The sequence below is a fragment of the Anthonomus grandis genome, chromosome 3, assembly GCF_022605725.1.
Source record: "Anthonomus grandis grandis chromosome 3, icAntGran1.3, whole genome shotgun sequence".
In the NCBI taxonomy this organism is placed as follows: Eukaryota; Metazoa; Arthropoda; class Insecta; order Coleoptera; family Curculionidae; genus Anthonomus; species Anthonomus grandis.
In genome coordinates, this window is record NC_065548.1 from 1,185,680 (window position 1) to 1,210,362 (window position 24,683).

At 28.8% G+C, this 24,683-nt stretch overlaps 2 protein-coding genes across 2 annotated transcripts in view; both read right to left on the reverse strand.

Moving 5' to 3' along the window:
* The window catches only part of LOC126734705 (agrin), a 323,970-nt gene that overhangs the window by 239,391 nt on the left and 59,896 nt on the right, over window positions 1-24,683 (reverse strand). The window lies entirely within an intron of this gene.
* Window positions 1-24,683, reverse strand: part of LOC126734704 (uncharacterized) — a 228,845-nt gene that overhangs the window by 136,386 nt on the left and 67,776 nt on the right. Inside the window, exons 3-7 of the mRNA XM_050438420.1 lie at window positions 22,136-22,432; window positions 14,069-14,372; window positions 9,526-9,783; window positions 9,235-9,415; window positions 2,054-2,257 (exon numbers count right to left, since the gene is read on the reverse strand). Coding sequence (XP_050294377.1) covers window positions 2,054-2,257; window positions 9,235-9,415; window positions 9,526-9,783; window positions 14,069-14,372; window positions 22,136-22,303 — 1,115 coding nt within the window. The 5' untranslated portion in view covers window positions 22,304-22,432. The remainder of the gene's footprint in view (window positions 1-2,053; window positions 2,258-9,234; window positions 9,416-9,525; window positions 9,784-14,068; window positions 14,373-22,135; window positions 22,433-24,683) is intronic.

Sequence of the window (24,683 nt, forward strand, 5' to 3'; positions counted from 1 at the left end):
TAAAAATCATTGAAATAGGAGCATAAGAATACCAGTTATAGAGCAGAGAACCCAAAACTATTTTTTTACTTTAATTTTACTGGGACGTCATCTACAAAAATTTGAATGAAAAATTCATTTTAACAGGGATTTTAATGAAATTTTACAGAAATTTTAAGAGAATTCTCAGAATCAATATAAAGTAAAAATCATTGAAATAGGAGCATTCGAATACCAGTTATAGAGCAGAGAACCCAAAACTTTTTTTTTACTTTAATTTTACTGGGACGTCATCTACAAAAATTTGAATGAAAAATTCATTATAACAGGGATTTTAATGATATTTCACAGAAATTTTAAGAGAATTCTCAGAATCAATATAAAGTAAAAATCATTAAAATCGAAGCATTAGAATACCAGTTATAAAGCAGAGAACCCAAAACAATTTTTTTACTTTTATTTTACTGGGACGTCATCTACAAAAGTTTGAATGAAAAATTCATTTTAACAGGGATTTTAATGAAATTTCACAGAAATTTTAAGAGAATTCTCAGAATTAATATAAAGTAAAAATCATTGAAATAGGAGCATTAGAATATCAGTTATAGAGCAGAGAACCCAAAACAATTTTTTTACATTTATTTTACTGGGACGTCATCTACAAACATGTGCATGAAAAATTTATTTTAACAGGGATTTTAATGAAATTTCATAGAAATTTTAAGAGAATTCTCAGAATTAATATAAAGTAAAAATCATTGAAATAGGAGCATTAGAATATCAGTTATAGAGCAGAGAACCCAAAACAATTTTTTTACATTTATTTTACTGGGACGTCATCTACAAACATGTGCATGAAAAATTTATTTTAACAGGGATTTTAATGAAATTTCATAGAAACTTTAAGAGAATTCTCAGAATTAATATAAAGTAAAATACATTGAAATAGGAGCATTAGAACACCAGTTATAGACCAGAGAACCCAAAATAATTTTTTTACTTTTATTTTACTGGGACGTCATCTACAAAAATTTGAATGAAAAATTCATTATAACAGGGATTTTAATGAAATTTCACAGAAATTTTAAGAAAATTCTCAGAATTAATATAAAGTAAAAATCACTAAAATAGGAGCATTAGAATACCAGTTATAAAGCATAGAACCCAAAATAATTTTTTTACTTTTATTTTACTGTCATCTACACGTCATCTACAGGCGTCATCTACAAAAATTTGAATGAAAAATTCATTATAACAGGGATTTTAATGAAATTCCATAGAAAATTTAAGAGAATTCTCAGAATTAATATAAAGTAAAAATCATTGACGTAGGAGCATTAGAATACCAGTTATAGACCAGAGAACCCAAAACAATTTTTTTACTTTTATTTTTCTGGGACGTCATCTACAAAAATGTGCATGAAAAATTCATTATAACAGGGATTTTAATGAAATTCCATAGAAATTTTAAGGGGATTCTCAGAATTAACATAAATTATGCCATTTAAAACCCTGTATATTTAACGATTATAATATATGATGTGTTGCTTGACTTATTTAATAAAGTGCTCTCTTCCCTCTTGTTTTATTCCCTTTTTAAGATTCTTTTATTTAACTTTTTTGTCTAAATTCTACAATAGTGTCTTTTGGTAAAGTTAAAGTTTTTAGTATAATTTGATTTACAAGGGTCTTAAACCTACAATAAACTTACTTTCAAGACTACTACTGCTATCGGTTCTTTAATTGCGAAAGGGTCCTATTTTATCATTAATTAGTAACCATCTTCCTTTAATGCTTCATTTTTCCGTATTGTATTCGTTTTTGTGACAAATTTAATATATAAATTATTATTTTTATTATTATTATTACTTAATATTTGAATACTTTTAGAAGTAACTTGTCTAACATATGCACTAATAAATAAATAAACTTGAAAAATGAAACCACTTAGGTCCCTACAGAAACATATGTAACGTCAATAGTCTGTTGTCACTTTAGTGCAATCAACCCTTTTTTTTTGGTTTTATATAATAAAAAATGGACCTTAATTAATGTAATAGTATGAAATTTTTACCTGAAATAGTCGATTCGTAAATCTGGCAGGGGTGGAGTCATGCGGGGTTGACTACAACAGCCGGTCGCAGCGTTATTGGTCCGAAATTTCGCCAAGTGGTTCTGGTCGTAAACGAACTGGTCGACGGTACCACCCCCGGGGGCGGCACGGGACTTGGACGAGTTGGCTGCGGTGGGGTGGTGGCGTCGCGACGTCTTTTTGTGTCTTAAAAAATGAAGTTGCGTGTTAGAAACTGGTTAAATTAAAGGCAGGATATGATGCCTAAAACACCCTTTGTGTATTAACAAAAAAAAAATATATTCATTCTTATGAACTCTTCTAAAATACATAATTCTCCTTAACATTGAGAAAAACTGTGAATTTTAATTTATATTAAAAAATAACCCTATATTTGAAAAAAAAATATGGGTAATAATGTTCATTTTACAAGGATTTCAGCTATTTTCTTAATAATAAAAATTGTGATCAATTTATGCCAATCAAAAAAAAAATTAATTCTTTTGAATTTGTGTATTTATTGCTATGAGTCGTGGTGATTCCTAAGACCTTTATCATAGACGCAACTCAACAATAAGTGGAGAATTATCATAAAATGAGTGTTGTGGATTGTGGATAAACCACAATAGAAAAAGTTAATTTTGGAATAATACCGAAAATATTAAATAACTGAGACAAGGATATGTCTGAAAAAGTCAATATATTTTTAATGAAAAAAATGATCTATTATTAATAAGAATTAATATGAGTTAGGCTCTTATTAATGAGAGATCAACCTGAGCGAGTCTAATATAGAAACTTTAAAAATAAAACATCTTAAACTAAATTTGAGGAAAATTGTGCATGTTTCGTCCTTTAAGGGCATCATCAGGGAGAAACCTGAAACCACTTATATAAATTTAAGCAAAAACGAATCATACTGTAGATTGGTTCAAGAACCTCATAGTCAGGATATTTGATAGAATGGATGATTTCTTCAATTAATCAAACAATCATATAAAGTAGAAAACAAAAAAGTAAATAAAGAAAAACACAAGAAAAAATCATTCATTTACTCATACCATTTAAGCAATCTCTAGATATCTGTAGACAAAAAAAATGCGTTTTCTATTTCTTAGAACGTTGATGGTATTTTTTAACAATATATGAAAGTAATTAATTTCTTGTTTTTTTTTGTAAATATTTTATTCGTTCTCCATTTGTCAGAATGTCAAAAAGTATTTTACTGGTCATGAATGTTATAACGTTAAAAAATAAATGGAGCAAAGAAAACGTAATTATTAAAACGAACATCGACTCTCTAAAAAATAGACAACCAATAAAATATTTTCGAGTTATTTGGGAATAATTCCCCTGGAAGTTTTATTTTTATGGAATAGTTATAATTTATTAGATTTTTAAAATTAATGAATTCTATTTAAAATACTTATCTATTTCTTAGAACGTCGACGGTATTTTTTAACAATATATGGAAGCAATTAATTTATTGTTTTTTTTTTCAAATATTTTATTCGTACTCTATCTGTCAGAGTGTCAACAGGTATTTTACATTTAACACAATTATTAAAACGAACATCAACTTTCTAAAAATTAGACAACCAATAAAATATTTTCGAGTTATTTGGGAATAATGTCCCTGGAAGTTTTCTTTCTATACTATAGTTATAATTCATTAGATTTTTAAAATTAAGGAATCCCATTTAAAATACTTGTCTATTTCATAGAACTTCGATGGTTGAATTTCTTATTATTATTAATATTTAAAGTTTTCTTCTTCTTCTTTGTCTATTTCTTAGAACGTCAATGGAAATAATAAATTTCAGATCACGTATTCGTTGAAAAATTAATGGTTTTTTTAATTATATATGGAATTACTTTGAGAGGATTTTTTTCTCTAAATAATTCATCAATATTCATGAACTCTGTGTATTTTTTCCAAAGACTACGTGACATTAACACGTAACGTAATTAACCTAAAAGATCGACCTGTTAATGCAAAAAACACCCTATATAAACCCTTAGAGAGACAGGCCTTATTATTAGTACTACATTCCACGCGATAAAAATTACATTTTCATATATACAATTTATGCATTTTTCCTCCTTTCCTAGGGGAGAATATGTGACGTAAATGCTTATGCAAACAAGCACCGACACCATTTATTTTTCACACATTTTTTTTCGTTTTTAAATAAAAACTTTTCAACTAATATTCGTCCCACATTCCTCGAGTTGTATTGTGTAGGCGAACAAATTTTCCGAACAACGATAATTTAAACCCCAGGCAGGGCCCCAGGACTCCTTGACACAGAAACTGCGGAAGTGTAATGTAAAGTTGAGCCCTTTATCATTTTACTGGTGAGGGAATTAGGGGGAGTTAATTCTTGGTTATTATACCCGAAAAATAATACGAATATTCTTCTATACAGGAAGTTTTTCCGCTATATACAAGGGTGTTTCAGTAAGGGTGGGTCACGGCCATATTAATTCGAGAATTGTAATTTGGTGCAAGAGAAAATGGTGGAAATTATCTACTAGAGGACGTAATTAAGAGGTTCATAGCTTCTTTATTTTGAGGCGTACGAGTAAATGTTATTCTGTGTCATTTGTTTTAATTGTGAGTAGGATTTTAGTCCTGTAGGAAAATTTTTTATATTCTCGATATTTTTTGAGAAAATAAGAAAAATCTATTAAAAGGTTTTTCTTAATTTTCTGAAAAACTATCAAACTAAAAAATTATTTTTCTGTTGCATCTGATGCGCACTAACATATCAAACAATTTTTGTTTGTACAATTTTCTTACTATAATCAATAGCTTTCGAGAAAAAAATTAAAAACTTAAATTATGAGCATTTTCCCATGGGTACCCTTTTGGATTTTTTGAGGAAGCCTTTTTAGGAAATATGGTTATAACTTTTTGCTAGTTCATTTTTCAAAATTAAATTATAAAGCTTTTTTAAAGTTTTTTTGGCAATTTATTAATTTCCAACAAAAAAAAAAAATTTTTTCAAAATTTTTTTTTTTAATTTTTTACGTAAAAATTTTCTAAATTTTGAAAAAAATCTTCCAAAACTTCTTTATTTTGATGTAAACGACTAAATCTTACTGTTTATCATTTGTTCTATTTTTGACTAGGAGTCCAATGCTAAAAGAAAATTTTCCATATTCCCAGAGGTTTTCGAGGAAATTAGGAAAAATTGTTAACAGGTTTTTCTCGATTTTCTGGAAAAATATTGGACTCAAAAGTAATTTATCTACTGCATGTGATGCGCAATAATTATCTAAATAACTTTTGTTCTAACAACTTTTTTCTATTATCAATAGTTCTGCAGAAAAAAAATAAAAACTTGAATTATGAACATTTTCCTATAGGTATCCCTTGGATTTTTTGAGGAAGACTTTTTTGGGAAATATGGTTATAATTTTTTGCTCGTGCATTTTTTAAAAAAAAATTATGAGACTTTTTTAAAGCTTTTTTGGCAATTTAATAATTTATAACAAAAAAAAATAAATTTTTACAAAAATTTTTTTTTCATTTTTTTTTACGTAAAACTTTTGGAAATTTTAAAAATTCCCCCATAACTTCTTTTTTTTGAGGTTGACGACTAAATCTTATTCTTTATTATTTGTTCTATTTTTGACTAAGAATCCAATGCTAAAAGAAAATTATCTATATTCCCAGAGGTTTTCTAGGAAATTAGGAAAAACTTTTAACAAGTTTTTCGCAATTTTCTGGAAAACGATTGGACTCAAAAGTTATTTTTCTAATGTATCTAATGCGCATTGATATTCCAAACAAGTTTTGTTCTACCAACTTTTTTCTATTATCAATAGTTCTTCAGAAAAAAATTAAAAACTTAAAATATGAACATTTTCCCATGGGTACCCCTTGGATTTTTTGAGGAAGCCTTTTTTGGGAAATATGGTTATAATTTTTTGCTCGTGGATTTTTTAAAAAAAAAATTATAAGACTTTTTTAAAGCTTTTTTGGCAATTTATTAATTTATGACAAAAAAAATTAATTTTTTTAAAAAATTTTTTTCAAATTTTTTACGTAAAAATTTTTGAAATTTAAAAAAATCCTCCATAACTTCTTTATTTTGATGTTACCGACTAAATGTTATTCTTTATCATTTGTTCTATTTTTCACTAGGAGTCCAATGCTAAAAGAAAATTTTCTATATTCCCAGAGGTTTTCGAGGAAATTAGGAAAAATTGTTAATAGGTTTTCTCAATTTTCTGGAAAACTATTGGACACAGAAGTAATTTTTCTATTGCATCTGATGCGCATTAATATTCTAAACAACTTTTGTTTTACCAACTTTCTTCTATTATCAATAGTTCTCCAAAAAAAAAATTAAAAACTTGAATTATGAACATTTTCCCTTAGGTACCTCTTTGGGTTTTTTTGAGGAAGACTTTTCTGGTTAATATGGTTATAACTTTTTGCTCGTACATTTTTCAAAAAAAAATTATAAGACTTTTTTTAAGGTCTTTAAATAATTTATTAATTTCCAACAAAAAAAAAATTTTTTTCAAATTTTTATTTTTCAAATTTTTTACGTAAAAATTTTTGAAAAAATCTTCCATAACTTCTTTATTTTGAGGTTAACGACTAAATCTTATTCTTTATCATTTGTTCTATTTTTGACTGAGAGTCCAATGCTAAAAGAAAATTTTCCATATTCTAAGAAATTTTCGAGAGAATTAGGAAAAACTATTAACAGGTTTTTCTCAATTTTCTGGAAAACTATTGGTCTCAAAAGTAATTTGTCTATTGCATCTGATGCGCATTGATATTCTAAACAACTTTTGTTCAAACAACTTTTTTCTATTATTAATAGTTCTCCAGAAAAAAATTAAAAACTTAAATTATGAGCATTTTCCCATGGGTACCCCTTTGGAATTTTGAGGAAGACTTTTTTGGGAAAATTGGGTATAACTTTTTGCTCGTGCATTTTTCAAAAAAAAATTATAAGACTTTTTTAAAGTTTTTTTGGCAATTTATTAATTTCCAACAAAAAAAAAAATTTTTTCAAAATTTTTTTTTTCAAATTTTTTACGTAAAAATTTTCTAAATTTTGAAAAAAATCTTTCAAAACTTCTTTATTTTGATGTAAACGACTAAATCTTACTCTTTATCATTTGTTCTATTTTTGACTAGGAGTCCAATGCTAAAAGAAAATTTTCCATATTCCCAGAGGTTTTCGAGGAAATTAGGAAAAATTGTTAACAGGTTTTTCTCGATTTTCTGGAAAACTATTGGACTCAAAAGTAATTTATCTATTGCATCTGATGCGCATTAATATTCTAAACAACTCTTGTTTTACCAACTTTCTTCTATTATCAATAGTTCTCCAAAAAAAAATTAAAAACTTGAAATATGAACATTTTCCCTTAGGTACCTCTTTGGGTTTTTTTGAGGAAGACTTTTCTGGTTAATATGGTTATAACTTTTTGCTCGTACATTTTTCAAAAAAAAATTATAAGACTTTTTTAAAGGTCTTTAAATAATTTATTAAATTCCAACAAAAAAAAAAATTTTTACAAATTTTTATTTTTCAAATTTTTTTACGTAAAAATTTTTGAAAAAATTTTCCATAACTTCTTTATTTTGAGGTTAACGACTAAATCTTATTCTTTATCATTTGTTCTATTTTTGACTGAGAGTCCAATGCTAAAAGAAAATTTTCCATATTCTAAGAAATTTTCGAGGGAATTAGGAAAAACTATTAACAGGTTTTTCTCAATTTTCTGGAAAACTATTGGTCTCAAAAGTAATTTGTCTATTGCATCTGATGCGCATTGATATTCTAAACAACTTTTGTTTAAACAACTTTTTTCTATTATTAATAGTTCTCCAGAAAAAAATTAAAAACTTAAATTATGAGCATTTTCCCATGGGTACCCCTTTGGAATTTTGAGGAAGACTTTTTTGGGAAAATTGGGTATAACTTTTTGCTCGTGCATTTTTCAAAAAAAAATTATAAGACTTTTTTAAAGTTTTTTTGGCAATTTATTAATTTCCAACAAAAAAAAAATTTTTTTCAAAATTTTTATTTTTTAAATTTTTTACGTAAAAATTTTTTAATTTTGAACAAAAATCTTCCATAACTTCTTTATTTTGATTTTAACTACTAAATCTTATTCTTTATCGTTTGTTCTATTTTTAACTAGGAGTCCAATGCTAAAAGAAAATTTTCTATATTCTCAGAGGTTTTCGAGAAAATTAGGAAAAACTTTTAACAAGTTTTTCTCGATTTTCTGGAAATCTATTGGATTTAAAAGTTATTTTTCCATTGCGTTTGATGCGCATTGATATTCTAAACAACTTTTGTTTTAACAACTTTTCTCTATTATCGATAATTCTGCAGAAAAAAATTAAAAACTTAAATTATGAACATTTTCCCATGGGTACCCCTTAAATTTTTTTCGGAAGACTTTTTGGGAAAAGTGGATATAACTTTTTTGTAGTACATTTTTCAAATAAGTTTTATAAAACTATTTTAAAACTTTTTAGGCAGCTAATAAATTTTAAAAAAAATTTTAATTTTCAAAAAAAAAATCAAATTTTTAACTGAAAAATTTATTTCACTTTTCAAAATTCTTCGATAACTCATTTATTTTTTGATTTACGACTGAATGTTATACTTTATAATTTATTTAATACTGGACAGGGATTCCAATGCTGGAATGAAATTTACTATTTTCCGAATAATTTTTGAGAAAATGAGGAAAATTTTCTAAGAGGTTTTTTCCAATTTTCTAGCAAACAATTATAATTCAAAATTATTTTTTTATTCCATCTTATGCGCGTTAACATTCCAAACAACTTTTATTTAAATAATTATTTTCTATAATCAACAGTTTTCCAGAAAAAAATTAAAAACTACAAGTTATTCTTTCCATTTTTCAAATTCTGAACATTTGGAAAAATTCAGGTGACACATTTTCCAAAAGAGTTATTTAAGACTTTTATAAAGCTTTTTGAGCGAACAATCAGTTTCTAAAAAAAAACTAAAATTTCTCAAAATTTTTTTTATCCCAATTTTTCATAGCTTAGTTTATTTATATAGAGAGTTTATAGGTCTGTTGATGCCCTAGATATGCGACACATGTAATCCTCATATACTTTGTAAGGATTTAAATTATTTATTTGTTAATTGTACTTTTAATTCCCTTACCTTTGCTTTGGCCTGGGTGATTCGGTTTCATTTTCAGGTGAGGAATTCGGTCCACGTTCCGCTCGTCTTTTAGGCGACGTTCTTTCCGGTTTTTCATCTTTCACGTCCAGTTTCCGCCTGAAGCTTCTTCTATGCTCTTTTTGCCTTTGACTGTGCAGTTTACTATCGCTCATTACACCACCTGAAAACCATTGAATTGATTGAAGAAATATGTCCAAAAAAAATTGTTCACAAAAACAATAGCCTTAATATTCATTGAATTGTTATATTCGCAACTTTCAGTCGCCTTACCAACATCACTATTTCTCTTCGCCCTACTATAGAGCTTACTATCGCTCTCTATATCCAGTTGGTCGTAGTTCTGAGCTGCCTGTTTGTAGCTGTGTCTCCTGCGTGCCTCTAGTTTCAATTGTTGCACCTGCTCGTCCATAAATCGTTCCACGGTTTTTTCCTCGGGGAGAATCGGTTCAGTTTCCATCGGGATCGCGGCATTTTCAAAGTCGAACAGTCGTTTACGCGTCAGCGGTACGGCTTTAGGAGTATTTTCACCTAAAAAAAATCAAAGTATATAGTTCAAAGTGATGAGGGTAACGCATTTTCAAACTAAATAAAATTATTTGATGCTCAGGAAAAGTTTGTTCGATTTTACTCCAGTTTCCACTAGTGTTTGAATGATACTTAAGAGTATCATTTAAAAAATTTATTAGGAGACTAAATTTAGCTAAAAAATAGAATTATTCCTAATGTGCCACTAAACAAAACATTAATTGCATAACTTTAATGGATGCGATAAACATTTTCTTACACATGCGTTAATAACTTTAAAAACTCGTAAAAAATTACCATCTAGTCCAATTAACATGAAAATCACATGGAATATAAATGAATATTTTCAAAATAAAATTAAAAAAGCCGTAAGTCGATTGGTCCAATAGTTTCCAAGAAATAATTATTTTTATCAAACATGTCTGGACAAAACTTACATGATTTGCAACCGGATGAAAATGCAACGAAATTTTAAAAATTTGTAAAAAATTTACATCAAGTTTGATTGATATGAAAATTACGTGAAAGGTAAATGAATATTTTTTTAATTATATGTAAAAGACTGTAAATCAATTGGTCTAACAGTTTTCAAAAAATAATTATTTTTATCAAACGGGCTTGGGCAAAAATTACATTAATTGCATAACCTTAATAGACGCGACGAACATTTTCTTACAAATGTTTTATTAACTTTGAAAATTCGTAAAAAAATACCATCTAGTCCAATTAACATGAAAATCACATGGAATATAAATTAATATTTTCAAAATGAAATTAAAAAAGTTGTAAGTCGATTGGTCCAATAGTTTTCAAAAAATAATTATTTTTATCAAACATGTCTGGACAAAACTTACATGATTTGCAACCCGATGAAAATGCAATGAAATTTTAAAAATTTGTAAAAAATTAACATCAAGTCGGATTGATATGAAAATTACGTGAAATGTAAATGAATATTTTTTTAATTATATGAAAAAGTCCATAAATCAATTAGTCTAACAGTTTTCAAAAAATAATTATTTTTATCAAACAGGCTTGGGCAAAAACTACATTAATTGCATAACTTTAATGGACGCGACGAATATTTTCTTACAAATGCGTTAACAACTTTAAAAATTCGTAGAAAATTACCATCTAGTCCAATTAACATGAAAATCACAGGGAATATAATTTAATATTTTCAAAATGCAATTAAAAAAGCCGTAAGACGATTGGTCCAATAGTTTCCAAGAAATAATTATTTTTATCAAACATGTCTGGATAAAACTTACATGATTTGCAACCGGATGAAAATGCAATGAAATTTTAAAAATTTGTAAAAAATTTACATCAAGTCCGACTGATATGAAAATTACGTGAAATGTAGATGAATATTTTTTTAATTGTATGAAAAAGACTGTAAATCAATTGGTCTAACAGTTTTCAAAAAATAATTATTTTTATCAAACAGGCTTGGGCAAAAATTACATTAATTGCATAACTTTAATGGACGCGACGAATATTTTCTTACAAATGCGTTAACAACTTTAAAAATTCGTAGAAAATTACCATCTAGTCCAATTAACATGAAAATCACAGGGAATATAATTTAATATTTTTAAAATGCAATTAAAAAAGCCGTAAGACGATTGGTCCAATAGTTTCCAAGAAATAATTATTTTTATCAAACATGTCTGGATAAAACTTACATGATTTGCAACCGGATGAAAATGCAATGAAATTTTAAAAATTTGTAAAAAATTTACATCAAGTCCGACTGATATGAAAATTACGTGAAATGTAGATGAATATTTTTTTAATTGTATGAAAAAGACTGTAAATCAATTGGTCTAACAGTTTTCAAAAAATAATTATTTTTATCAAACAGGCTTGGGCAAAAATTACATTAATTGCATAACTTTAATGGACACGACGAACATTTTCTTACAAATGCGTTAATAACTTTAAAAATTCGTAAAAAATTACCATCTAGTCCAATTAACATGAAAATCACATGGAATATAAATTAATATTTTCAAAATGAAATTAAAAAAGCTGTAAGTCGATTGGTCCAATAGTTTCCAAGAAATAATTATTTTTATCAAACAGGTCTGGACAAAACTTACATGATTTGCAACCCGATGAAAATGCAATGAAATTTTAAAAATTTGTAAAAAATTAACATCAAGTCCGATTGATATGAAAATTACGTGAAATGTAAATGAATATTTTTTTAATTATATGAAAAAGACTGTAAATCAATTGGTCTAACAGTTTTCAAGAAATAATTATTTTTATCAAACGGGCTTGGGCAAAAATTACATTAATTGCATAACTTTAATGGACGCGACAAACATTTTCTTACATAACTTTAAAAATTCGTAAAAAATTACCATCTAGTCCAATTAACATGAAAATCACGTGGAATATAAATTAATATTTTCAAAATGAAATTAAAAAAGCCGTAAGTCGTTGGTCCAATAGTTTCCAAGAAATAATTATTTTTATCAAACATGTCTGGACAAAACTTACATGATTTGCAACCGAATGAAAATGCAATGAAATTTTAAAAATTTTTAAAAAATTTACATCAAGTCCGATTGATATGAAAATTACGTGAAATGTAAATAAATATTTTTTTAATTATATGAAAAAGACTGTAAATCAATTGGTCTAACAGTTTTCAAAAAATAATTATTTTTATCAAACGGGCTTGGGCAAAAATTACATTAATTGCATAACTTTAATGGACGCGACGAACATTTTCTTACAAATGCGTTAATAACTTTAAAAATTCGTAAAAAATTACCATCTAGTCCAATTAATATGAAAATCACATGGAATATAAATGAATATTTTCAAAATGAAATTAAAAAAGCCGTAAGTCGATTGGTCCAATAGTTTCCAAGAAATAATTATTTTTATCAAACATGTCTGGACAAAACTTACATGATTTGCAACCGAATGAAAATGCAATGAAATTTTAAAAATTTTTAAAAAATTTACATCAAGTCCGATTGATATGAAAATTACGTGAAATGTAAATAAATATTTTTTTAATTATATGAAAAAGACTGTAAATCAATTGGTCTAACAGTTTTCAAAAAATAATTATTTTTATCAAACGGGCTTGGGCAAAAATTACATTAATTGCATAACTTTAATGGACGCGACGAACATTTTCTTACAAATGCGTTAATAACTTTAAAAATTCGTAAAAAATTACCATCTAGTCCAATTAACATGAAAATCACATGGAATATAAATTAATATTTTCAAAATGAAATTAAAAAAGCTGTAAGTCGATTGGTCCAATAGTTTCCAAGAAATAATTATTTTTAACAAACATGTCTGGATAAAACTTACATGATTTGCAACCGGATGAAAATGCAATGAAATTTTAAAAATTTGTAAAAAATTAACATCAAGTCCGATTGATATGAAAATTACGTGAAATATAAATGAATATTTTTTTAATTATATGAAAAATACTGTAAATCAATTGGTCTAACAGTTTTCAAAAAATAATTATTTTTATCAAACAGCCTTGGGCAAAAACTACATTAATTGCATAACTTTAATGGACGCGACGAACATTTTCTTACACATGCGTTAATAACTTTAAAAACTCGTAAAAAATTACCATCTAGTCCAATTAACATGAAAATCACATGGAATATAAATTAATATTTTTAAAATGAAACTAAAAAAGCCGTAAGTTAATTGGTCCAGTAGTTTCCAAGAAATAATTATTTTTAACAAACAGGTCTGGACAAAACTTACATGATTTGCAACCGGATGAAAATGCAATGAAATTTTAAAAATGTGTAAAAAATTAACATCAAGTCCGATTGATATGAAAATTACGCAAAATGTAAATAAATATTTTTTTAATTATATGAAAAAAAAAGTAAATCAATTGGTCTAACAGTTTTTAAAAAATAATTATTTTTATCAAACGGGCTTGGGCAAAAATTACATTAATTGCATAACTTTAATGGACGCGACAAACATTTTCTTACATAACTTTAAAAATTCGTAAAAAATTACCATCTAGTCCAATTAATATGAAAATCACAGGGAATATAATATAATATTTTCAAAATCAAATAGCAAGAACTGTAAGTCAATTGGTCTAATAGTGTCCAAGAAATAATTATTTTTAACAAACATGCTTCAAAAACAAGCCTCGTTCTCACAAAACTGTTCACTGCTCAGTCATACTTGCTCCGATTTTACTCTAGTTTCCACTAGTGTCTAGAAAATACCTCAAGAACACTTAACTATACTAGAACTATTCAAAGCTTACCCATAAAACAATCGAGATTCTCAAAAGTGAACTTGGTGTCCTCCCCGAGCGGTGGCGTTTCCGTTTTAGCAGTAACCGGAGTCTTTGGCGTAACCGCGGTGGGCACCAACGGCACATTCGTTTTACCCTCGATAATATTCTCCGACGATATAATGTCGACTTGGTCCAAACTACCTTCGGTCAGTTCACTATCCGTAGCCGTCACCGTGGTCACTATAGTGTTTGAACTCTCTGTGGAAGTGTTTATTGTTGTTTCGGAAGCTGTACTCGAACCCATTACTATTACTTTCGGTACCGATTGGCTCTGAAAATAAATATTAATTTGAGCCTAAGATTATAAAATATTATTTTCCCTAGCTACTGGACTATATTAGTAATTAAATTGCTAAAACAATTTCGAACGGTTCGCAGTATTTAACCCTCGCTCATAAAATAAACCTCCCCATTCGGTTGTATCCTATTGAGGTCTATTTAGTCATTAATTTATTTCTAATGCCTGTAGTTGGCGTGTCGAGGGGTTGGAAAGCAGCTTGTTTTTTTGTTTTATAATTTGTTTTATACGGCAAGTACACACAATGTCTCTACGACACGATAGATCGTTGATAATTGTGTGCTGTACTGGTAAGGCTTGTATTTATATTCGGATTTGTTTGGTTACGGTTTTTTTGACGGTAAATTAGTGTCTTTGTTGCCATCTAATTTTTTTTACCTGTCATTTTATTTACGATTTAATATAAAACAACTACGAAAACGTCTTGTTCTCGTCTCATATATCAGGAGAAGGCATGATATGAAAAGATTGAAAAGGATGAGAGCGCTATGAAAATTTGTTCGATGCCGTTTTTGACGACTTTTTAATTATGCGATATCTCGGATAATATGAGAGCTACGACCTTGAGGATAGTCTCGTTGGATTCAGAAGGACGAAACGAAGATAAAACCGTTGAAGTTTTCCCGGTAGTGCTTATAGAAGCTGAGATATCGGCCTTCAAAGTTTGATGCTACAGTGGGTCCTAATTATAAAAAAAATCTAATCAGGATTTAATTTTAGTGTTTTTTATGTGGGACTTTTTTTTGAAACATTTTTGTTATTTGTCTGATTTGAATCAAATTTGGTATTTGGGGTTGACGTAGGGTAAAATTATTAATTTTTTGCAAGTATTTAAAATATTAAGTTACCAAGCAAAATATAGTCCATATTATCTAATCTAATAACGCTATTTTCATCCTAAATATTTATATATATAAATTTTGCGATTTAAACATGCATGTTATGTGACAATACAAGCAACACTGGCACACGGACTATTCGCGGCACATCAAAGATTCTAATAGATCTTTGAACTAAACTATATGAATATTGATTTAGTGGACATTTGCGATTTAGTGAAAAGTGTTTAAGTGCGGAAGACAAAGTTGCTTTCAAAACGATCTTGTAAATATTATAATGACCAATAGTGCTAAGGAATTACAAATTTTACCACCCCGGCTCCTTTATTTTCATTATCATAGCACATCAATTTTGTCTTATCCTAAGACCCCATAGTTCAGGCAACTATAAAGCACAAACTTGCAACTTATTATGATGTAATCTATTATACGCCATAGTTCCTATCTAAAACTAGAAATTTCTAATCAACGAAATGCACTTAATAACCGCTCCCTCCCGCCTCCTCACTATAACCTCGCGAAACTTAGCAGCTCCAACAGGAAAGTTTAAAAGATTAAACGTGTGTATATAAATTCACGTCAAGTCCCGACAAAAGGTGGAAATGAGTTTAGATATAGCACCTGTGGTCGCATCCTAAAGTAATATTAATAATAATAGTGAGTTTTTATAAGAGCGAATCTCTTATAGAGGGCCGCTTCTTTTTGGGAGTTTTCGCACGACCTCGGGACTTGGCGGACAAAAGTGTTTATAACTTTGATTCTATTTGGGTTAGAGAACTAGTGTTTACTTTTTTATAATCTAGATATTTAGGGCTTTAAGTTGATTATTCACAATATTTCAATTGTTTTTTTGTTTGGGACTGGAACGCCTTCAAAGTGAAAATTTTTTTAAATCGATTTTGGCCAATGGAATTCGATACAGGTCGCAACGGTTTCTTGAATATTATGAAATTCAACAGCTCGATTAGAGTTAACGAGGACCTTATCTGTATAGTTTTTGGTTATTCTCAGCATACGGGAAGTATTTTTTTTCTAACGCTTAAATGTTCAGACATGTGTGATATTCTAGCTCCTCTGACGGTTTAACGGTATTTTTTCAGAAATAATGACTTACAGAAGATAGATGCGACTCATCGAGAACTATAATTTTTATTAAGGACTTTTTTACAAAAAATATATTTTTTTGGGCGAAAAACTAAAAACACCTTAAAAAAATTAATTTTTTTGGTTTTTTCTCTGTGAAATTTGTATGGTACAAAATTTAAAAAAATATCATTTGAATTAATTAAATTTGCACTCTTTCTGAATAAAACGGCGTATGAAGTTTAACGGTATCATTTATACAGGGTGAGCAGTGCTCAGTTGAAAATACCCTTTTTCACACTTTTTTTTTCCAGCCTTAATAACTTTTTAGTGGCGTACCCTAGAGCCAAATAGCTTATGGGCAATTTGTAGCCTGTGATAAGCAGAATATTTTTTAATTTTAGCCGTACTTCTAGGTAAGTCAATTTTTCAGTTATGAATTTTTTAACATTTTTTGATTTTGGAAATTAATTGTGCGCACCCTGTATGTGACAGATAAACCAAAACCAATCGAGCAGATGCGCCATTCATTTTACTATAACATGCTAAAATTTAATTTTTTCGCTATTTTTACAAGTATCCTAAAAGTGTTTTTTTTTTCAAAAAAGTCCCAAGCACGAAAAATCACCCTGCACACTGATGAATTCTCCAAGTCGCCCATGGCCGCGTCTCCATGGCAACGGAAACGGCGATTTTCACCGAAAAAAGACCCTTTTTATGATCGAAATTTAACTACTAAAACCGATTGGAATCGGTCCAGAATTGATGTTAAACTGTTCCTAAGGCTTTAAGCTATTTTTCCATGTACAAATCATAACGTAAAAACCTTTTTTTATACCCTAAAACATTGTCTGAAAATGGCCGATTTTGACATCTACGCGCGATTGTAATGGCGTCTTTTACGGCGGTTTTGACAACATGGCGTCAACGTGGATGAATCGGCTCGGACTTGCTTCCTAATTTCATTAATAAAATGCTTAAAATAGCTCAGAAGATTCAGGAATTGGTATGGAAATATTCAGGAGACTCTAGACAATACGATTATATGCATATCTTTTACCAAATTGTGTTTTTTTAGCCGTGATAATTCGACAAAGTTTGGACGTTTTAAAAATTTACCATAAATTCAGACGACACAGTGGACCGATACAAGGCATTTTGCTAGACAAAAATTTGAATACAGTGGGTCCTAATAATAACAAAAAACCTAATCGGGATTTAATGTATTTATTATATGGGACTAATTTTTTTTAAACTTTTTGTTATTTGTCTGATTTGGTATTTGGGTTTAGTTTAGAGTATAATTATTAATTTTTTGAAATATTGAGTTTTAGGGTTACGTGACAACCAAAACTTTTTTCTTATGGGTCCGATTTTATTCAAATTTGGCATTTGGAGTTTATTTAGGAAATAATTATTGATTTTGAGCAAATTTTTGAAGTATTGGCTTTTAAAGTCACGCGACAATTAAAACTTTATTCCTATGGGTCTGATTTCAGTAAAACTTGGTATTTGAGGTTTATTTAGAATAAGATTTTTCAATTTTTGCAAAGTGTTGAAGTATTGAGCATATGTGTTTTTACGTCAAGTGCTGCAGTCATATTAAATATTAAAGCATACTTAAATTCGGAGCTCTTATCACATCATGGTTCTGTGAAACATGATACCCCAAAAACCGTAGACTCAAAGCTTGTAAGACATAATATAACGCGGTGAGTAGCGTTGTCGGAGCAACTGCTCAACAATCTTCAATGGATATTTTGGCTTCAATTATATTTAAAAAAACTTTCTACTGATCAAAATTAAGGAAAATTTCTACTGGTTCCAACTGATCAAAGAACGAGCTTCGCTCGTGTTTGTTTTATTAGAGGGAAGCTTTCATAGAGAGGGTATCTCTGGGGAGTTTTTGCACAAAATTCGGACCCGTCGGACAAAAGTGCTTATAACTTTGGATCTATTTGGGGTAGATTAACGATATTTACCTTTTTAAAATCTAGATATGTAAGGGTCTACAAGTTGTTTATTTATAAATTTTTATTTGTTATTTTGTTTAGGAGAAGGACACCTTCAAAGTAAACAATTTTTTTTTTGATTTTTGTCAAGGGAATTCGATACAGGTCGCAACGGGTCTTTAATTAATATGAAATTTAACGAGTCGATTAAACTTTTATAAAAGGTAAAAACCACGAAATCTACAGCATTAGTGACCTTTTATAAAAGTGTATACCAGAATCTTTGGGATAATGGATAAATTTTTCGAGTGGATCAAAGTTTACGGGGACCCGATCTGTTTAGTTTTTGGTTATTCTCAGCATACAGAAAATGTCATTTTTTTAACGTCCCAAGTATAAGAGATATCTAGATCCTCTGACGGTTTACCGGTATCTTTGCAGAAAAAATGACTTACAGAAGATATGTGCGTCTTATCGAGAACTACTAATTTTATAAAGGGTTTTTCAAAAAAAAAAAATTTTTCTTCAAAAATTAAAAAAAAAAATTTTTCTGTGTAAAAATTTCATGGTTCAAAATTTAAAAAAATATATATAAATTATTAAACCTGCACTCTTTTCGAATAAAATGGCATATCAAGTTTAACCCTAACATTTTAACAGGGTAAGCACTATTCGTTTGAAAATGCCCTTTTTTTTCTTTTAACTTTTTAGTCGCGCCACCTAGGGCTAAAAGTGAAAGAACTCGTCAATTATCTCAAAGAGACCTACGTAACTAGAGAAAAAATGAAAACTCCAAAACTCAGTCTCAAAAAATGTCTTTTTAATTAATCAGGTGGTGACATGTTTCGCTAATAAAGCATCATCAGACCTGCTTTATTAGCGAAACATGTCACCACCTGATTAATTAAAAAGACATTTTTTGAGACTGAGACTTGGAGTTTTCATTTTTTCTCTAGGGCTAAAAGGTTTATAGTCCATAATAAGAAGAATATTTAATTAATATTAATTATTCAATATTAACGGTACTCTTAAGTAAAACCGTTTTTGAGTTATGAATTTTTTGACTTTGGAAATTAATTGTGCCCATCCCGTATGTCCTAGATGAGCCATAACTACTAGAACGAATGCGCTAATCATTTTTGGAACAACGTACTGAAATCTCAATTTTTCATTATTATTTTAAGTACACCAAAACTAATTTTTTTCCGATTGAGTACCCATCGCGAAAAATCCCTTTGTACACTGGGTATTTTCAAAGCAATCCATGGCAACGAAAACGGGGATTTTCACCGAAAAATACCCTCTTTACAATCGATATTTAACTACTAAAACCAAGTGAAATCGGGCCAAAATTGATTTTAATTTGTTCTTAAAGCTTGCCACTATTTTTCCATGTACAAATCATAAGGTAAAAACCTTTTTTTATACCCTAAAACATTGTCTGAAAATGGCCGATTTTGACGTCTACGCGCGATTTTAATGGCGTCTTTTACCGCGGTTTTGACAACATGGCGTCGAACTGGATGTAATCGGCTCGGACTTGCTTCCTAATTTCATTGATAAAATGCTTAAAATAGCTCAGAACATTCAGGAATTGGTATGGAAATATTTAGGAGACTCTAGACAATCTGATTATATGCATATTTTTTACCAAATTGTGTTTTTTTAGCCGTGATAATTCGACAAAGTTTGGACGTTTTAAGAATTTACCATAAATTCAGACGACACAGTGGACCATACAAGGCATTTTGCTAGAGAAAAATTAGAATACAGTGGGTCCTATTAATGACAAAAAACCTAATCGGGATTTAATGTGTTTATTATATGGGACTAATTTTTTTAAAACTTTTTTGTTATTTGTCTGATTTGAATCAAATTTGGTATTTGGGGTTGATTTAGGGTATAATTATTAATTTTTTGCAAGTATTTAAAATATTAAATTTTGGCATTTGAAAAAATTAAATATAACAAAAAAAACACGACACCTCAAATATGCGATAAAATAACTCTAATATCACACATATCCACTATGTAGGATACAAAATACTTTTCATATACGTATATATCTAGAGTGTAATATTAGAATATCATACACAAAAAAGTCTAGAAGAAAAAAGTAAATGCATTAAACAATAATTATACCAAATAAGGTATTCAAATCCCTGGAAAAATTAATTTTTTTCTTTGTACCTTAAAAATGCCCCCTGATGCATAAAATACATCTGCAAATTAAACAAAAAAATCTCTTTCCATTAAACGCATTTTATCAACCTCTTTAAATATTATACAATATACCATACTTAAACGTTTAACTTTTTTAAAATCATAATTATATATTATTAACATGTAATAAACCTTCTTGTTAAACGTGAATAAAACATAATATTAACCTTCTCAACGTATATCATGCGGACATTTAATCCAATACTTATGTAATGTACATCCGGTATAAACCAAAATAAACGTTTATTTAATCATCATAGTGTTGCTTGGGCTTTAAGGTCACATGACTATCAAAACTTTTTCCCTATTGGTCCGATTTGATAAGCTAGTATATACTAGTTTAGATATATCACTTCCTCCACTAATAAACTAATTTAATAAAACTTGCCTTGGTCAATTATATGGAATATTTAAAGAATGTTTCCAGGTTTGTATCCGTTTACAAAACGCCAATAATCACGCATATTTCTATCCCTCAATTGCAGTTTAAATCATCATTTACGGTGGCCATATTGGCTATTATGGGTTCATGGGAATTCGCAAATGCCCTGGAATAATTCAAACAACTCGATTTCAGCGATATAATTCTGGTTGCCTGTATCTATGCAGAGATACTTCAATGACATTACCTAGTCGAGTGCGCCTCTATAAATTATAATTCACGAGGGCACCTTAACATCCCTTATTGAACTGACGTGTCCGTTTGCTTCTTATCCAGTTTATTTCGTTAGCCCGTAAAATAGAACGTACTCGGAATATTCCGTGTAGGGGATGTAATTAGAATTCGACTGAGACGAGGAGTATGTAAATTTAATACAAGCAAGTTAACGAGATTAAGTTCATTAGGGCTGGAAAGGTCCTCGGTTTCGGCTGAGGTTTTGTTACTAACCCATTGAGGGGTGCAAACAAAGGTGCGTTTGCCACCCTTAGGAGGGCGTAGACGCTTTTATTAATTATCGTTTTAATTGGGTCGTTTGGGACCGTGATTTTTCTTTAGCGTGTTAGTTTGTTTAGGTAGAAAATCTCGGTTCCTATTGGTCTATTCGAAAACTGTTTAGAAAGCAAAGCTGTAGAGTGCGTTATGCCTTAAAAGAAAGGTTCTTAGTATTGTTTCTGCAGAATAAGAAGGCTTTAATATAATTAAACATTTTTTAGGGTAAAATGGTCAATACTAAACAATTTCACATATATCTCGGTTTCTGTTACTTTTATTAAATAATATGTAGAGAGCAAAGTTGTGTTTTGTATCAAGTTCTATCATAGTTATTTCTATGATTTTTTATGTAAATTTAACTGTTCTTAAAAATTTTGAGTGTAAACATTTACCAGGATAGCATGGACTATCTTGGACAAATGCTTAAGTATCTCGGTTTCTTTTGCTCCAATTAGACAATATGGAGGGAGCAGAGTTGTCCAGTGAATCAAAATAACAAAGTTGCAACGCTGTATCGCTAAAAATATTTTTAATCTTTAGATTACTAGCTAAACCTCATAGAAACACATGATGCCAAATTTTCAAAAAAAAATTAATTTTCCGTTCTCCGTAAACGTCTAAGGTACCATCAATCATCATGGATATTCATTATTGTTTTAATTAATAAAAAAAACAGTAAAATGACAAATTTTTGTTGCTGTTTACCTGTTGTTGTTGTTGTTGCTGTTTGGAAGCGGCAATCGCGGCACTTTTGGCCGAATTCCTGCCGCTAGTTTTGAAATGTAAACGTCTCAGGGCCGACGCGGCGTGGGCGATGATGTCGTCAGGGGGCCGGGGGGACTTCGGGGGGCCCGACTGCGAATTGACGGTCATTTTGTGATGGGGGCTCGAGGAGGATGAAGAAATGAAAGAACGGACGGGACAATGTTGCTTCTGCTGCTGCTCCTGATGGTTGGAGATTAATGGGGAATTGCTGCTGCCCGCCAGGCAGTCTTCGTCAACCTATAAGCGAGAGAATTGCGTTAAACAAGGACACACTTTATTATTAAATTTAAAACAAATCAGAGATTATTTTATAGGTAAAATAATAAAGCAAAAATAGCATTAGAAATAAATTAAATTTGCTTTTATCGTAACATTTTGGTGCCCCCCTGAAGCTTGTTATTTTATTCAGGAGGTTTTTAAATATTTGCGCGCAAATGCGGGCTGTTCTATATTTTATATGTTAAAATATTCATATTTTTGTTTTCAGTGCGTGTCATCAATTTTTGTGTCTATACATTAATTAATTTGAAAATTCTTAAACTCAATCAATCTGTACATTAGATATTAACAATATAAGATAAGTAAAATCTGTATTGTTGTGACGAATTATTCATAATGAGTTACTTATTTTATTGGGTATTACGTCACTTATAGGAAAAATCAATTTAGAAATTATTCTCTCACACGCTCAAAAATTGAAAAGAGAAGAAAATAGACTTATTCACGTATTTAAAAGAAATATAAACTGAAATCTGTAATGATACCGTTCGATATACTCAATTTTTTTATATACCTAGTAGCTGAGGTTTAATCTATTAATTTCTGAGCTCGTTTGAGATTAATAGATTAAACCTCAACTTCTAGGTATATATATTGATATTTTAATTAAAAAAGATTTAAGCAATTTTAACTAGAATTTGAACTAGAATTGAAACCAGAATTTACCGGTAGCTAATACTAGACATCTTAATTTTAACTAATAACTCATACATCCATAGATATCTTAATTTTAATTCTAATTATTTAAAAATGGTAAAAAGACAAGTAAAGGTAAAAAGTTTATATGATCATGCAAACATTATTTTCAATAACCAAAATTAAACAACTGATAAAGATTTTATTAAAAATATCTTAATACAAAATAATAATCCCAAAGAATTTTTGGAAAATTGCTTTAAAGAGTTTGATAATCCACGTAAAAAATTGAATCAACCAATTTTTACGGCAAATCTTATTTTACCATTTATTTCAGTTCTTTCTGATAAGATAAAAAGAAATTAAAGATAAGATAATAAAAAGAGCAAAAACTAAACCTTTTAATTAATGATTCAACATGGAATTTAATGAAAAATAAACTTAGCTACCTGAAATTTGTCGATATTTTTGAAAAATTGATCCTTGGTTCAACTGCCTGGAATAATGAAATTAATTAATGATTTAACTTGAAATTTAATAAAAAATTAAATAAATTATCTGAAATTTGACAATATTCTTGAAAAATTGATCCTTGGTTCAACCGCCTGGAATAATGAAATTAATTAATGATTTAACTTGAAATTTAATAAAAAATTAAATAAATTATCTGAAATTTGACAATATTCTTGAAAAATAGATCCTTGGTTCAACTGCCTGAAATAATGAAATTAATTAATGATTTAACTTGAAATTTAATAAAAAATTAAATAAATTATCTGAAATTTGACAATATTCTTGAAAAATTGATCCTTGATTCAACCGCCTGGAATAATGAAATTAATTAAAGATTTAACTTGGAATTTAATAAAAAATGAAGTAAATTATTTGAAATTTGACAATATTCTTGAAAAATTGATCCTTGGTTCAACTGCCTGGAATATTGAAATGAATTAATGATTTACCCTGGAATTTAATGAAGAATTAATTGAACTACCTTAAATTTGACAAAATTCTTAATAAAATTGATCCTGGATTCGACTGCCTGGAATAATGAAATTAATGCAAAAAAATGGTATTTCCGGTTTAATTATTACAGAATATTCGCGAAATATAAGCTTTAAAGTGTCTTTTGTGATTAGACAATGGAGTATCGTGTCGATTTAATTTATGCGCGTCAGTATTCTTTACCCATAAAATACATGAAAACAAAAAAAGATTAATGAGAAGTAAGTGTTAAAAATTTATCCTGCATCCTCGATTATAAATGGACATTTATTTAATTTCTTAACATTTCATTACATCTTTAATAAATCAAAATTGAAAATTTAAATTGCTTTGTACAAAAAGCCAGAAGTTTGGTCACAGTCTCGAACTTATATTAGCATTAATGATTAATTGGTAACACGTGTTTCGCCCTTATAAGCATCATCAGACCTGATCGACAGTTTCTAAAATTTATGCCCTGAAAGACATGCACACTACGGACAGACTACGGATATTAAAAAAAATTACAGTGTGTTTTTTGCTAAAACCTCATTTTTATATCACTTACATTCAAAAAAAAAATTCAAAA